The 15,118-nt window shown below is 39.9% G+C and overlaps 2 protein-coding genes and 1 pseudogene across 2 annotated transcripts in view; 2 read left to right on the top strand and 1 right to left on the bottom strand.

Annotated features, from left to right (window-relative positions):
• The window catches only part of ZC2HC1C (zinc finger C2HC-type containing 1C), a 64,197-nt gene that overhangs the window by 25,849 nt on the left and 23,230 nt on the right, over positions 1 to 15,118 (bottom strand). The gene's annotated exons all lie outside the window — the stretch shown is intronic.
• The window catches only part of NEK9 (NIMA related kinase 9), a 60,788-nt gene that overhangs the window by 34,229 nt on the left and 11,441 nt on the right, over positions 1 to 15,118 (top strand). The window contains exons 12-17 of the mRNA XM_077123082.1: positions 2,589 to 2,789; positions 2,971 to 3,017; positions 4,205 to 4,360; positions 5,806 to 5,914; positions 6,402 to 6,563; positions 13,096 to 13,266. Of these exons, the coding sequence (XP_076979197.1) occupies positions 2,589 to 2,789; positions 2,971 to 3,017; positions 4,205 to 4,360; positions 5,806 to 5,914; positions 6,402 to 6,563; positions 13,096 to 13,266 (846 nt within the window). The remainder of the gene's footprint in view (positions 1 to 2,588; positions 2,790 to 2,970; positions 3,018 to 4,204; positions 4,361 to 5,805; positions 5,915 to 6,401; positions 6,564 to 13,095; positions 13,267 to 15,118) is intronic.
• Positions 6,605 to 13,070, top strand: LOC143652016 (GTPase NRas pseudogene; annotated as a pseudogene).

Genomic DNA, 15,118 nt, shown 5'->3' with positions numbered 1-15,118 from the left:
AATCTATCTGTTCTAGTTTGCTAGCTGCTGGAATGCAATATACCAGAAACGGAATGGCTTTTCAAAAGGAGAATTTAATGAGTTCCTAGTTTACAGTTCTAAGGCCAAGAAAATGTCCCGATTAAAACAAGTCTAAAGAAATGTCCAATCAAAGGCATCTAGAGAAAGATACCTTGCTTCAAGAAGGCTGATGAAGTTCAGGGTTTCTCTCTCAAGTGAGAAGGCACAAGGCGAACACAGTCAGGGCTTCTCTCTCAGCTGGAAGGGCACATGGTGAATATGGCATCATCTGCTAGCTTACTCTCCTGGCTTCTGGTTTCATGAAGCTCCCCGGGAGGTGTTTTCCTTCTTCATCTCCAATGGACTCTCCACTTCGTGGTGCTGCAGCATTCTCTGCTCTCTCTGAGTCTCTCTTCTCCAAAATGTTTCCTCTTTTATAGGACTTCAGAAACTAATCAAGACCCACTCAGATGGGTGGAGACATGTCATCCCCTAATCCAGTTTAACAACCGTTCTTAACTAAATCTCATCAACCAGGGAGATGATCCCATCACAGTCCCAAATACACAGCATTGAATAGAGACTATTCTACCTTTAAGAAATGGGATTTATATTAAAACATGACTTTTCTTAGGGGGCATACTTCCTTTCAAACCAGCACACTATCATTGTAAGTATCCATTGTTTTTTCCATCTTTTCTACTTTATCCTTCACTTCCATAAGTTCTGTGATTTGTTTTTTCAGTTTTTCTATTTCTTCTTTATGTTCAGCCCATGTCCTCTTCATGTCCTCCCTCAATTTATCGATTTCATTTTTGAAGAGGTTTTCCATTTCTGTTCGTATATTCAGCATTAGTTGTCTCAGCTCTTGTATCTCATTTGAACTATTGGTTTGTTCCTTTGATTGGGCCATATTCTCAATCTTTTGAGCGTGGACCGTTATCTTCTACTGCTGGCATCTGGGCATTTAGTCAGATTTCCCTGGGTGTCGGACCCAACAAGGTTGTAAGATTTTTCTGTGAAATCTCTGGGTTCTGTTTTTCTTATCCTGCCCAGTAGGTGGCGCTCGTGGCACACGTTTGTCTCACGTGTTTGGAATGGATCCCCCAGGTCACTGATCTCCGCGGCCTGGAGATTTCCGATCCAATTCTCTCCGTTGGTTCAGGGGCCGCGCGTGGTGGGGGCGTCAGCTGCCGCGGCTTGAGGGGACCCTGTGGCTGGTCGCCGGCCACAGCGGGCCCGGGGAATTCGCCACTGGACCAGGAAGTCGCCCGCGGGGGAGGGCGTCGGTCACCGGCCGCCGCAGCCTGGGGAATTCCCCACCGGACCAGGAAGCCGCCCACGGTGGGGGGGCCACCGCAGCTTGAATAGCCCTCTGATCCAAGACTCCTAGCCGCGGACTCGAAGCCGAGACTCGAAGCCGCCCGCAAAAGAGGGGCGCCGGCCGCCTCGGCTTGGGAAACTTGCCTCTCTGAGACTCTCAGCCGGCCCGGGAAGGAGGGAGGGAGTAGCTCTGGCCGCCGCAGCTGCCGCTGCTCGGGAAATTGCGCGCTGCTCGGGGATCTCACCGCAGCTGAGTCTCGCAGTCAGACTAGCCAGTCCAGACTAGGGTATGCTGTGTGTCCATTCCCTGCCGTAGCTCCGGGAGCTGTTCTGCACTGTTTCAGTTCACCTAGTAGTTGCTTTGGAGGAGGAGGAACTAAGACGCACGTACCTTACTAAGCCACCATCTTGGCCTCTCCCGGAATGGCTTTTTAAAAGGGAAATTTAATAAGTTTCTAGTTTGCAGTTCTAAGGCCAAGAAAATGTCCCATTAAAACAAGTCTATAGAAATGTCCAATCTAAGGCATCCAGGGAAAGATACCTTGGTTCAAGAAGGCCGATGAAGTTCAGGGTCTCTCTCAAGTGAGAAGGCACATGGCAAACACAGTCAGGCTTCTCTCTCAGCTGGAAGGGCACACGGTGGACACGGCGTCTGCTAGCTTTCTCTCCTGGCTTCCTATTCCATGAAGCTCCCCGGGAGGCGTTTTCCTTTTTCATCTCCAAAGGTCACTGGCTGGTGGAGTCTCTGCTTCGTGGTGCTGCAACATTCTCTACCCTCTCTGAGTCTCTCATTCTCCAAAATATTTCCTCTTTTATAGGACTCCAATAAACCAATCAAGGCCCACCCAAATGGGTGGAGACATGTCGTCCCCTAATCCAGTTTAACAACCATTCTTGACTAAATCACACCACCTAGTCAGGTGAATCACACCACCTAAATCAGTAATCAAGAGTTGAGATCTAGTTGGGGTCTTGTACTTATTTATGATTCCTTCATACTTTACTTCTCATATAAAATAGAGAAGCACCCAGTAAAATGTTAAAGCCTTTTAACGTGATAATACTGCCACTTTTTATTGAAGCTGTTAATGTTATAGTACTTGTGACCCCTCTAATAGGCTTTGCTGTCCCATCTTTTGGTCTTCTTTGATGTAATCATCTCAGATGAGATCATTGGCTAGGATAGCCATCATTCTAGCCCTTCCCAGCTTTCTGATTGGACAAAGTCAGTCTTTTGATGGGTTCTGTTTTCCTTTCCTTTGCAGATGAGGGTCAGCTATATGCCTTTGGATCAGATTATTATGGCTGCATGGGGGTGGACAAGGTTGCTGGCTCTGAAGTGCTAGAACCCATGCAGCTTAACTTCTTCCTCAACAACCCAGTGGAGCAGGTCTCCTGTGGAGATAATCATGTAGTAGTTTTGACACGAAACAAGGAAGTCTATTCTTGGGGCTGTGGTGAATATGGTAGGTGTACTCTTTTCTTTGTCCACTTACTCCTACAATCTGACTTCAAGCCTTTATGCATCTAAACGCATCTTACAGCCTCTGTTTGAGAAGTATAAAAATTAAGTAAAAGAGAATCTTATGAAACATTTTCATTGGGAAGGAAACCTTTATTATAATAATTTTCTTATGTGTATTTCAGGACGACTGGGTTTGGATTCAGAAGAGGATTATTATATACCACAAAAGGTAAAATCAAGCAGTTTTTCCTAAAGCCTGTCTAGGTCACATAGACTCCAGTACTATGTCTTCTTTCCCTGACTTCTCACATCAAGATACTTATTTTTGAAATATTTCCTGTCTGGGAGACTGACAATCTGCAAGTCTTGATTTAGCACTCTATAGTATTGTCATTTGACTAAAAATGAAAGAGGATATAGCCACTGTGATGTCACATCTTACTCAGGAATGAGAGTTAAAGCCAGTACACACAGCAAAAAAGTAACATATTCCTAAATATACACTGGAAATTTCCCTGAAAAGATACTGAAATTCAGTGTAATACCTCTTAATCCAACAACAACCATTTTTCCTCCTGTCTCTTCAGTTGAATCCCAGATGAAGTAGTTGTTTGTGTTTAGGAGTCATGTATAAAACGTAATACCTTGTTACTCTCAGTACTACAAGAGCTGGCACTGGAAGAGCTCAGGAGTTGGAACCAGTAAAGAGTACCATCATATCTCCTATCCAACACCCATTTCAGGGCATAGGTTCACCTGCTGGAAGGTTGAGTGTAATTGCCTATATACCATTTACTCTTAACAATTTTTATTTACATTTTAAAAATTAAGTTATATATTTATGAGGACCATTCTTAGTGGGATGAAGGGGTATACTACTCCGGAAAAGGCTGTGGTAGTCTTTGGGGTTTCAGGTTTCACACACATCCATCCTTGCCCCATCTATCTCTTCTCACCATTCTCCAGCCCTGCCCAGTTAGCTGTGGAGGGAAGTGAACATTTGGAAGTCCTACACCATCACCTCACTTAAAATGATCAGAGTAGAACCCTATGGGGCTGCAGAGCTTCTGTAACTGTCAGGGCACCATCTGCCTTAGAGGACAAAATCAGTGGATCGAAGCTTCTTTCCCATCTTTTTCTGAGAAGTCTCCCAGAGTTGGCTGTTGCTAAAACCAACATTGACACAGCTCTGTGTTTAATTGACATAAAACTGCCTCCTTTGAATTTATATTTTAAAACTTGAGCAAATAAAAATTGAAAACAGTATCCTCTAAGCTGCTGGGCAAATGTGACAAAAATAGAGCAATCCTTACTTCCCTATAGTCTCTGAATGCAGCAAATTACTTTTAGAAGAATCTGAGGTGGTTTTTTTTCCCTAATACAAGTTATGTATTTGGGGATTTTTTTTTCTTGCAGGTGGATGTTCCCAAGGCTTTGATTATTGTCTCAGTTCAGTGTGGCTGTGATGGGACATTTCTCCTGACCCAGTCTGGCAAAGTACTAGCCTGTGGACTCAATGAGTTTAACAAGCTGGGCCTGAATCAGTGCATGTCTGGAATCATCAATCATGAAGTGAGTTACCCTTTGGTCTCCTAACCACAGTACTAGAACTTCTCAAGGTTGAAATTTTTTTAGGATGCTATTATTGGTTAGTTTAGTGATTGTGAAATTTGAATTAAGAATGAAGTGATGAGTTCATCGATATTATGGCCAGCAAAGAAAAAAAAGCCTCAAAATAGTACATACTGTGTAATTCCATTTTTATGAAGTTTCAGAACTGGCAAAATTAATCTGTAATGGCAGAAGTCATAGTGGTTACCTCTGGGAGGGGGAGTATGGGTATTAACTGAGAAGGGGTGGGAGGGATCCCTCCAGGGTGATGGATGTGGTCCATAGCTTGATCTGAGTGGTGGTTTTATAAGTATATATATATATAACAGAAAAATTTATCAAGCTGTACAGTATTTTACAGCTAGTTAAACCTCAATAAATAAATTAATTACAAAGAATAAAGCGATAGAATTCAGTTCTACCCTATCGTTGAAATAGGTACAAGAAAATTAACGTTTTGTAAAGGACCATAATTCTATGCATCTTCTCTCTGAAGAGTTTTATTTATTGCTCCCAAAGCACTGATCCTGTGCAGACTTATTATATGAAATTACTCTCCTCTCTCTTTCAAGAATGTCATGAAATTTACCACTGACATTGACTCTTAGTCTTCTCTTTGTGGTAGCATGAGGGGTTTTTGTCATTTTCTGAAGAATCAGAGTTAAGACAAAAGTTTCCTTTCTCGGATCCTGCCCATGCCAAAAAAAAAAAAAAGGTTTCCTGATGCAGTGGAAAAGATAAATTAATTTTTAAGCAATCTGTAAAGGCATAGATTCTCATTTGGGGGAGCGTAAATTCAGAACAGAGGCTGGGGAAGATGTCCATTTAGTTTGAAAGGGCATATATGTAATTATCATTACTTGATTTATGTTTTGTTATAACATTGGATTTGTTTTGAAATTTTAACTTTACATGAGAGGATGCTGTTTTTTACACTTATCCAAAGGGAACATGGGTGCTAACCAGTTAAGAAACACTGCCCTATAGGAGAAATTCTGTCATATTAAACTAATTGCTTTATGGGCTTGAGAAAGTCCTCAAGATTTTAATTCTTTGTCCTGCCCATGTTAGGTATAAAGGAAGTGTAACTAAGACAAATGCCAATGATTCTTTTCTTAAATAAACACCTTCTTGTATCGAAAGTTCATATTTTACATACCCTGATTCAGAATCTAAAACTTTTGTTTTCAGAAAATCCTGCCTCATCTACCACTTAAACTCTGATTACATATTGGACTTACTTCTTCTTGTGCTCTATTGGAGATGGAAAGCTACCTGGTACCTTCTTATAGAATGTTGTACTTGAAAGGCCTTTTGGTCACCATGACTCTTTCCCATTCTTAGCCTAATTTTTTCCTCCTTTTTTTACGTCATGAGTGTCTGCTTTGTGTTTTGCCTTGTTTCAGGCATACCATGAAGTTCCCTACACAACCTCCTTTACCTTGGCTAAACAGTTGTCCTTTTATAAGATCAGAACTGTTGCCCCAGGCAAAACTCACACAGCTGCTATTGATGGTGAGTTGATTTACAATGGTATACACGTCCTAGTAGCTCAGGCTTTTTTATTCTGTCCAATATTATTTCTTCTTAACAGTAATCTTCCTGATTTCCCCCTAGCATCAAGTATTATCTCATTAACAATTTAGGTACTTCAGTACAAGTTTTTGTTGATAGTCTTTATAAATGCTTGATAATCCCTTACTGAGAACGCCACACCTATAATTCCAGACCTCTGTTGTCCCTAATTTCTATAAGTTAGAGAAGTACCCAGTTTTCCACATTAAAATGAAATATTGGAGAGAAAATATTGTCATCAGTTGGGTCTGATTAGTCATAGTTCTTAAGTGTACTCTCTGCACTAGGCCCAGGATTATGTGGCTACCTTTATATTTGAGTATCTCTTAACAATTGGAATATAGTCTTTGGAACTCTGCATTGGATGAGTTTCTCTCTGTTCTTTGACCCATTTGTGCCTGGTTATTTATTTTTGCTTCTCTCTTAGAGCGAGGCCGGCTGCTGACCTTTGGCTGCAACAAGTGTGGGCAGCTGGGCGTTGGGAATTATAAGAAGCGTTTAGGAATCAATCTGTTGGGGGGACCCCTAGGTGGGAAGCAAGTGATCAGAGTCTCCTGTGGTGATGAGTTTACCATTGCTGCCACTGATGGTGAGTCTGTACCCTTCGTTTTAAGCTTTCTGACAGATGACTATGTTTTAATTCTTGATTGGGACAGAGGTGGACTGATTATTTGTATTGCCAGATCATACCTTTACTTTTTTATTTGTATTGAATTAGTTATACATTTGGAGCTCCATTAGCTTTTTGGCATGGGCAGGCTCCGGGAATCAAACCCAGGTCTCTGGCATGGCAGGCAAGAATTCTGCCACTGAGCCACCATTGCACCACCCATTCATTAGCTCTTCATGTGCCCAACAGAATGATATATATTTTTTAAAGGTGAAATTTCTTTATAAAAGATGGCAAGTTAAATACTCAGAGTCCGTACTTTTTTTTTTTATTTTATCTTGAACTTTTTTAGAAAAATGTTTCAAAAATTATTAAGTGCTTCTTTAAATAGCTTTGCCCCACACAAAGTTGGTTTCAGTAACTTTTTGCTGAGTGTCTAGAGAGAACATAATCTAACCTTGCTCCTTGGCTGGGGTCACCTTCATTGCAGTGATATCCTTAGGGGCTGCAGAGACTTGAAAGACTGTTTGACCTATATTTTATGTGTCTGTCAGGTTTCTGAGTTGGTGTGATTAGTTTTTCTTCTCTCATAGCTATCTCTTATCTGCAGCATCTTCTTGCTCTTACACTTCTCTCTTTACTTCCACTTTTGGTATTCTTCATTCCTGTCCCTCTTTTTTCTTGCCCATTATCCTTTTTCTCTCTTCTTTCTGAATCTTCTTCTGAACTTTTAAATTTTTCTAGCCACTTCTTTCTTATGACTGGTGAGCGACAAGTCTCATTTCATCTTTTGACTATATCAACTTTTCTTTGCTGCTGCTCATGCTCTGGGATGTCTCTTCTTGTATGTGCTTTGTGTATACATCAGGTGTGTCAGGGACAATGTCAGTTAAGTGATCTGTTACCATATTTAATTAAGTGAACCAGCTTTCAGAGTGGCACACTACCTTCCCAGCTAGCCCCAAAACAAGGAAATTTAAGGTGCAAACTGTTGGGTCAGACTTAGATGAAAGTCTGAGGACATAGTTACTATATCACTGAGGATTAAAACCCAAGTCTTCAGTAGCACTTTCTGAGAGGAACTCAGAGGGGTATGTTTCTTGAACAAAACCTAGGTACTTCATGAGTTAAACTTTAGAATGGATTATATAATTGGGTCCTGTGACTTGGCATGTTAGCTCCTGAAGAATGTTTCTGTACTCCTCTGAAGTGTATTTTATATCTTCATTCATGCAGCAAATATAAACTGAGTGCCTTCTATGTTCTTGGTCTTCTTTTAGCCTCTGGGAATGTAGAAATGAGTCTCAGAAAGCCCCTGCCCTCAAGGAGCTCACATCTAGTAGATTAGGGAGATATAACACATAAAAAGGCCAGTATGGGCAGATATGTCAGGTACTATGATAGCAATATCCTATTCCGCTAAGCTTTGAGGGACCTCAGGGCTCAATTGTCTTGTCTACTAACTAACTTTCACTCCCGAAGAGATCTCATTACCTTAAATCCCCTCTGTATACCGCACCCCTGACCTCCAGACTCTTTTATTCAACAGCTCTTCAACTTGTATGTCTAAAGATAGGGTAACTATATAACCCAGTTTTCCCAGGTCAGTCCTGATTCATGCTTGTTGTCCTGGCTTAAGCATTAATAGCACCTCCTTTTCATTAAAAAATGTACTGATCTGGATAAGAAGCTATAGGTATCTCAAACAGACTTAGTATGTCTAAATCAAGTTTTTGGTTTTCTGTCCAGGCCTGTCCCTCTTACATCTCAGTAAATGGCATCTCCATCCTGCATTCTATATCCCATCCATCAGCAAATCCTGTTGTTTACCTTCAGAATATATCCAACCACTTCTCACCATCTTCATTACCACAACTATGCCAAGTTTCTTTATCTCTCACTGAGTTATTACAGTTGCCTCAACTGGTCTCTCTGCTTTATCCTTGCTCTCCTGCAATCAGTTCTCCATGTGGTAGCCTAAGGCATCCTTTTAAATACTCTGTGCTCAAAATTTCTAATGGTTGCCCATGTCAGTCATTAAAAATTGGTCATTATGGAAAGTGCCACTCCCTGGTGGGAGCTGTTCATGGCAGTTCAGGGTCTCCAGCATTTTTCTTGCCTGTAGTCCTGAATCTGTCCGAAGCAGAGACAGTAGAGCTTGAGGGTTCTTATCCAAAACAGGTGGTTATAGATAGGGAAACCTGTCAGTTGGATATACTAGATACAGCTTGACAAGAGGAGTATAGGGCCATGAGAGACCAATATATGAGGACCAGCAAAGGCTTCCATTGTGTGTTTGCCATCAATAATAGCAAGTCACTTGCAGATATTAACCTCTATAGGGAGCAGACTAAGCGAGTTAAAGATTCAGATGATGTACCTATGGTGCTGGTAGGAAACAGTTGTGATTTACCAACAAGGACAGATGACACAAAACAAGTCCATGAACTGGCCAAGAGTTATATGATTCCATTCATTGAAACCTCAGCCAAGACCAGATAGGATATCAAAGATGCCTTTTACACACTGGTAAGAGAAAAATGTCAATATTAATGAAAAAACTTAACAGCAATGATGATGGGACTCAAGGTTGTATGGGCTTGCCATGTGTGGTGATGTAACAAGATACTTATAAAGTTCTATCATCAGGAAAACGCTTCTTTCAAGCCGCACTGATCACCTGGTCCTGACTACTCTGGAGGAGAAGTGTTCCTGTTGGTATCTTCAGTCTCACAGGGAAACTCCTACTGCTTCCTCAACTCTCAGTAGATCACTACAATATTCCTTATTTCAGAAGTTCTCAGAATAATTACTTCCTCACTCGGCTACTTGACCAGAGAAATGTACATCTTGTTTCTCCCCAGTATTTTTCTGCCCTGGCTGTCCTTCTTTTTCCCATCCTGCCCCCACCCTCTGAAACCCCGTATTTTTCATCTGAAAAGCAATTCATGCTCTGAATCAGAGAACCAAACTGTAGACATGAAATTTTGTTGAAAACAGTACTTGAGTTCTAAAGTAACAACTGCTGGGGACTTTTTTTTTTTAACTGTTGAACATGAAACTATGTTGTTTTGGGAGAAATGTCATAAATGACAGTTTTTCAGAGAATATAGTTAATACTGCTGTTTGATTTGTTTGTAATGTTATTGGCTACATTCTCTGAACTGGTATCTGCTCTGTATTTATAAATACAAACGTGAATATTGACTTTTGAGTCTATTCTAGTCTTCTCAACTTTCTTGTAATTAAATCCAACTTTCACACATACACACAAAAAGCCATTATAATGGCTTGCATGGTCTTATATGACAAGTACCTCAGCCACCTCCTGACCTCTACTTGATCTCTTACTCTGTTCCATCTGCAAGGGCCTCCCTGTCCCTTTTTCATGCTACTCATATTACCTTCACAGGGCCTTTGCACTTGCTGTTCCCTCTGCCTCGAAAGCTCTTACCTAGACTTCCACATCACTTTCTTCATCATTTTGATCAGGTATCTTGCTTAATTATCAAAAAGTACGTCTCTTGTCCGCTGTCACCATTGTTATTCAGCATTGTGCTAGAAATTCTAGCCAGAGCAGTCAGACAAGAAAAAGAAATAAAAAGCATCTAAATTGGAAAGGAAGAAATAAAACGCTCACTGTTTGTAGATGACATGCTACTTTATGTCAAAAATCCCAAAAAAATCTACAGCAAATCTACTAGAGCTAGTAAATGAGTACAGCAAAGTGGCAGGGTACAAGATCAATGTCCCCAAATCAGTATTGTTTCTACACACTAGAGATAAGCAATCTGAGGAGGAAATCAGGGAAAAAAATTCTGTTCACAATAGCAGCCAGAAGACTCAAATATTTAGGAATAAATTGAAGGATACAAAAGACCTATACACAGAAAACTACAAGAAATTGTTAAAAAGAAATCATGGAAGACCTAAATAAATGGAAGGGCATGCCGTGTTCATGAATTGGAAGACTAAATATAGTTAAGATGTCAGTTGTACCCAAATTGATTTAAAGAGTCAATGCAATACCAATTAAATTTCAAACAGCTTACTTTGCAGAAATAGAGAAACCAGTCACCAAATTTATTCGAAGGGCAGGATGCTCCAAATAGCTAAAAGTATTTTGAGGAAAAAAAATGAAGTGGGGAGTCTCACACTACCTGACTTGAAAGCATATTATGAAGCCACAGTGGTCAAAACAGCTTGGTACTGGCATAAAGATAGATATACTGACCAATAGAATCAAATAGAGTGTTCAGATATAGACCCTCTCATCGATGGATAATTAATCTTTAATAAGGCAGTCAAGCCAACTCACCTGGGACAGAGCAGCCTCTTCAATAAATGGTGTTTGGAGAACTGGGTATCCGTATGCATAAGAATGAAAGAGGATCCATACCTCACAACCTATATAAAAATTAACTCAAAATGGATCAAAGACTTAAACTTTAGAGCTAAGGCCATAGAACTTTTAGAAGAAAATATAGAGAAATATCTTCTAAAACTTGTATTGGGAGGGGTTTCCTAGATCTTACACCCAAAGCACGAGCATTGAAGAAAGAAATAGATAAATGGGAACTACTCTAAATTAAACACTTTTGTGCATCAAAGAACTCTGTCAAGAAAGTAAAAAGGCAGCCTACACAATGGGAGACAATATTTGGAAATGAAATATCATCTAAGGGTTTAATATGCAGAATATGTAAAGAGATTCTTTATTCAACAACAAAAAGACAAGCAACCCAATTAAAAAATGGACAAAAGACATGAACAGACACTTCTCAGGAAATACAAATAGTTAAAAGGCACATGAAAAGATGCTCAACTTCACTAGCTATTAGGGAAGTGTAAATCAAAGCCACAATGAAATATCATCTCATACCCATTTGAATGGCTGTTATAAAAAAAAAAAACAGAAAATAACATGCACCAGAGAGGATGTGGAGAAAGAGGCACACTTATCCACTGTTGGTGGGAATGTTAAATGGTACAACCACTGTGGAAGGCAATTTGGTGGTTCCTCAGGAAGCTAAATACAGAATTGCCATATGATCCAGCAATCCCGTTGCTAGGTATCATTCACAGGGTATGAGGGCAAGGACGCAAACAGACATTTGGACACCAGTGTTTATAGCAGCATTATTTACAATTGATAAGAGATACAAACAGCCCAAATATCTATGAATAGATGAGTACCTAAATGATCTGTGGTATATACATAACAATGGAATATTACGCAGCTGTAAAACAGAATAAAGTCATGAAGCATGTAACAATATGGATGGACCTTGAGGACATTTTGCTGAGTGAAATTAGCTAGAAACAAAAGGACAAATATTGTATGGTCTCCTTGATAAGAACTAACATTAATGAGTAAACTTGGAGAATTTAAGTTAAGAACACAGTTATCAGGAGATGGAAATAAGGTAATTGGTACTGAAGGAATACAGATTGTGCAACAGGACTGATTGTAAAATTTCAGAAATGGGTAGGACAGTACTACTTGATTGTAGCACAGTGATCTATAAGTACAGTGAACGAAGCTGAATGTGAGTATGATAGAGGGAGAAGGGCTGGGGGCACATATGAAACTAGAAGAAAAGATAGAGGATAAAGACTGAGATGGTATAGCTTAGAAATGCCTAGAGTATACAATGATGGTGATTAAATGTACAAATTAAAACATGTTTTTGCTTGAGGAAGAACAAAACGTCAGTATTGCAGGGTGTTGATAATAGATGATTACATGGGAAAAAGTATAATCAATGTAAGCTAGGGTCTGTAGTTAACAGTAACATTGTAATATGCTTCCCTGAATGTAAAAAAGGCATTATACCAAAACTAAATGTCAGCAGGCAGGGAATTGGGAAGGGGGCATGGATTTTTTGTGGAAGAAAAGGAAATGTCTTCAGACAGAATACAGTGGCGAAGGCATGTCTATTCACTTAGGCTGGATTGTATGATGTGTGAATAAAACTATTTAAAAATGAAAAAAAAAAAAGTACATCTCTGACTACCCTACCTAAAATCATGACTCCCCACCCCATTCTCTTATTATTTCCACCTATTTCTTAACCATTTCTTCATAGCATTTATCACTATCTGAAATATTCAATTATTTATTTATTTATTGTCAGTCTTTCCCATTACAGGGTCAGTTCCACAAGGGCAGTGATTTTGTTTTGTTTGATGTTCTATCCCTAGCATTTCAAACAGTGCCTATCATGAAGTAGATGCTCAATAAATATTTGTTGAATGAATGATCAGTAAAAGATTGTTGAATGAGTAAATAATTGAATGAATGAATGAATGGCAGTACAGAAGAAGTGGTCATTTCTATCTGGAGAAGATTAGGAAGAGTTTAGGCTTCATATAGGGAAATAAATACAGTCTTCCCTTTTTTAGTACATTTGAGAGTTTTTCTAGCTCTAGGGCCTAAAGATGGGAACCTCAAAGAGTTGGGAAGCCAGTGTCCTGTAAAATTATCTGCTGTTTAATTTTCTTTTTCTAGATAATCACATTTTTGCCTGGGGCAACGGTGGTAATGGCCGCCTGGCAATGACTCCCACTGAGAGACCACATGGCTCTGATATCTGTACCTCATGGCCTCGGCCTATTTTTGGATCTCTGCATTATGTCCCAGACTTATCTTGCCGCGGCTGGCACACCATTCTCATTGTTGGTAAGTACTTCATATGTGTGAGGTTGAGGCGGCTTTGACAAAGGATGGACCCCATACCTTAAGGTACTGATAGTCACATTCTTGGATAAAGAAATGTCCTGAAGAAAAGAGGCTACTTTTCGTAAGCCTTGTAATGGTCAGAGAAGCCTGTATATTTCATTTCCTGAATGAAATGGTGGCTTTGTCATCTGCCACCTCTTGATCACTCACCAACATCATTTTGGGCTCTGCCTTTCTCTCCAGAGCATTTGTTACTTATAGTTGTCCATTAATTAGTTTATCTGTATACATGCTTTTGTGAGAAACACTCACACAGTACATATTTAAAAGAAACATTCCATCATAAATGCTTTCTGAATAAAGATTAACTTTTTGATGAATTAAATTATAAAGACCTGTGTAAGGGTTTACAAGTCCATTATTTTATATCAATGGTTCTCAACCTTGGCTGTGCATTAGAATCCCTCGGGTGCTTTTAAAAATCCCATAGTGCACTAAGGGTACAAGGATTGAGGAATGGAAGGGGAAACTGTGGTGTATACATACAACAGACTACTGAGTGGCCTCAAGAAGGAATGAAGTTATGAGGCATGCAATTAGAGGAATGAACCTTAAGACCTGTATGTCGAATGAAATGTTAGGAAGAAAAAGACAAATATTATCATGCGTCAACCATATGGACTAATTATAAAATAAAAATTCGGTGAACTAAAGTCAAGAGCATGGGTTATCAGGTTGGGGCTTATTGTAAAGGGTCCTAGATTGTAAGCTCTTATAGCAGTCTCATATATTGAGAAGATGTAACTGTTCATTCTAAATTCTGCAAGACTGAGCTGTTTGTATATAACATGGTCTTTCCCAGCAACTTCGGTTATCTGTGTGATACCTGAGACTCCGAGTTAGAGCTCTGAAGCTATGAAAGGCAGCAGTACCCCATACAGGAACTACTTAAAAACTTGAAAAAGTGATCAGACATCGAGTAGAGATGTGAATGGCACTGATCTGGATAGGACTAAAGTATATCAGGAGACTGGGTAAAGGTGATATCGTCCATATTTTAAAACTTCAACTTCTGTGTGAGACTAAAGGGAGAGATGTTTATTTGGTGCAAAATTTATCTCTTGGGTAGTGCATTTCCTAATTTAACTTGTATGTTCAGTTTAATTGAACACCATGAATACATGGAATCTTGAATAGGGCGTGAGATATTGTTGGTTTGTCCAGGTTAGTGTGATGCCGTGATAAATCCCGGAATGATTTAGACAGTGAACAAAAAAGTATTTGCAAAATCCCCTTGGGGGAATGGGAAGAAAGGAGGAAATAGTCAGCGTCCCTATTTGGAGAATTTCTGATATTCTCGCACATAGTGAGGACAACAAATCAATAGGCCAAACCCTTGATCTTGGGGTTTGCCCCTATGAAACTTATTCCTGCAAAGGATAGGCCAAGCCTACTTAAAATTAGGCCTAAGAGTCCTCCCCAGAGAACCTCTTCATTGCTCAGATGTGGCCACTCTCTCTAAGCCAACACAGCAAGTGAACTCACTGCCCTTCCCTCCACCCCCACGTTGGGCATGTCTCCCAAGGGTTTAAATTTCCTTGGCAGCATGGGACAGAAATCCCAGGATGAGTCGGGACCCAGCTTCCAAGGATTGAGGAAATTTTCATGACCAAAAAGGGGAAGAGAGAAATGAGAAAAAACAAAGTATCAGTGGCTGAGAGATTTCAGAGTCTGGAGGTTATCCTGGAGGTTATTCTTATGCATTATATAGACAGCCCTTTTTTGTTTATGGTGTACTGGAGTGGCTAGAGGAAAGTACCTGAAACTGTAGCGCTATGATCCAATAGCCTTG

This window comes from Tamandua tetradactyla, chromosome 12 (genome assembly GCF_023851605.1).
Source record: "Tamandua tetradactyla isolate mTamTet1 chromosome 12, mTamTet1.pri, whole genome shotgun sequence".
NCBI classification, from domain to species: Eukaryota; Metazoa; Chordata; class Mammalia; order Pilosa; family Myrmecophagidae; genus Tamandua; species Tamandua tetradactyla.
Note: the sequence above shows the minus strand (reverse complement) of the source record. Positions and strands in the feature narration are given on the sequence as shown.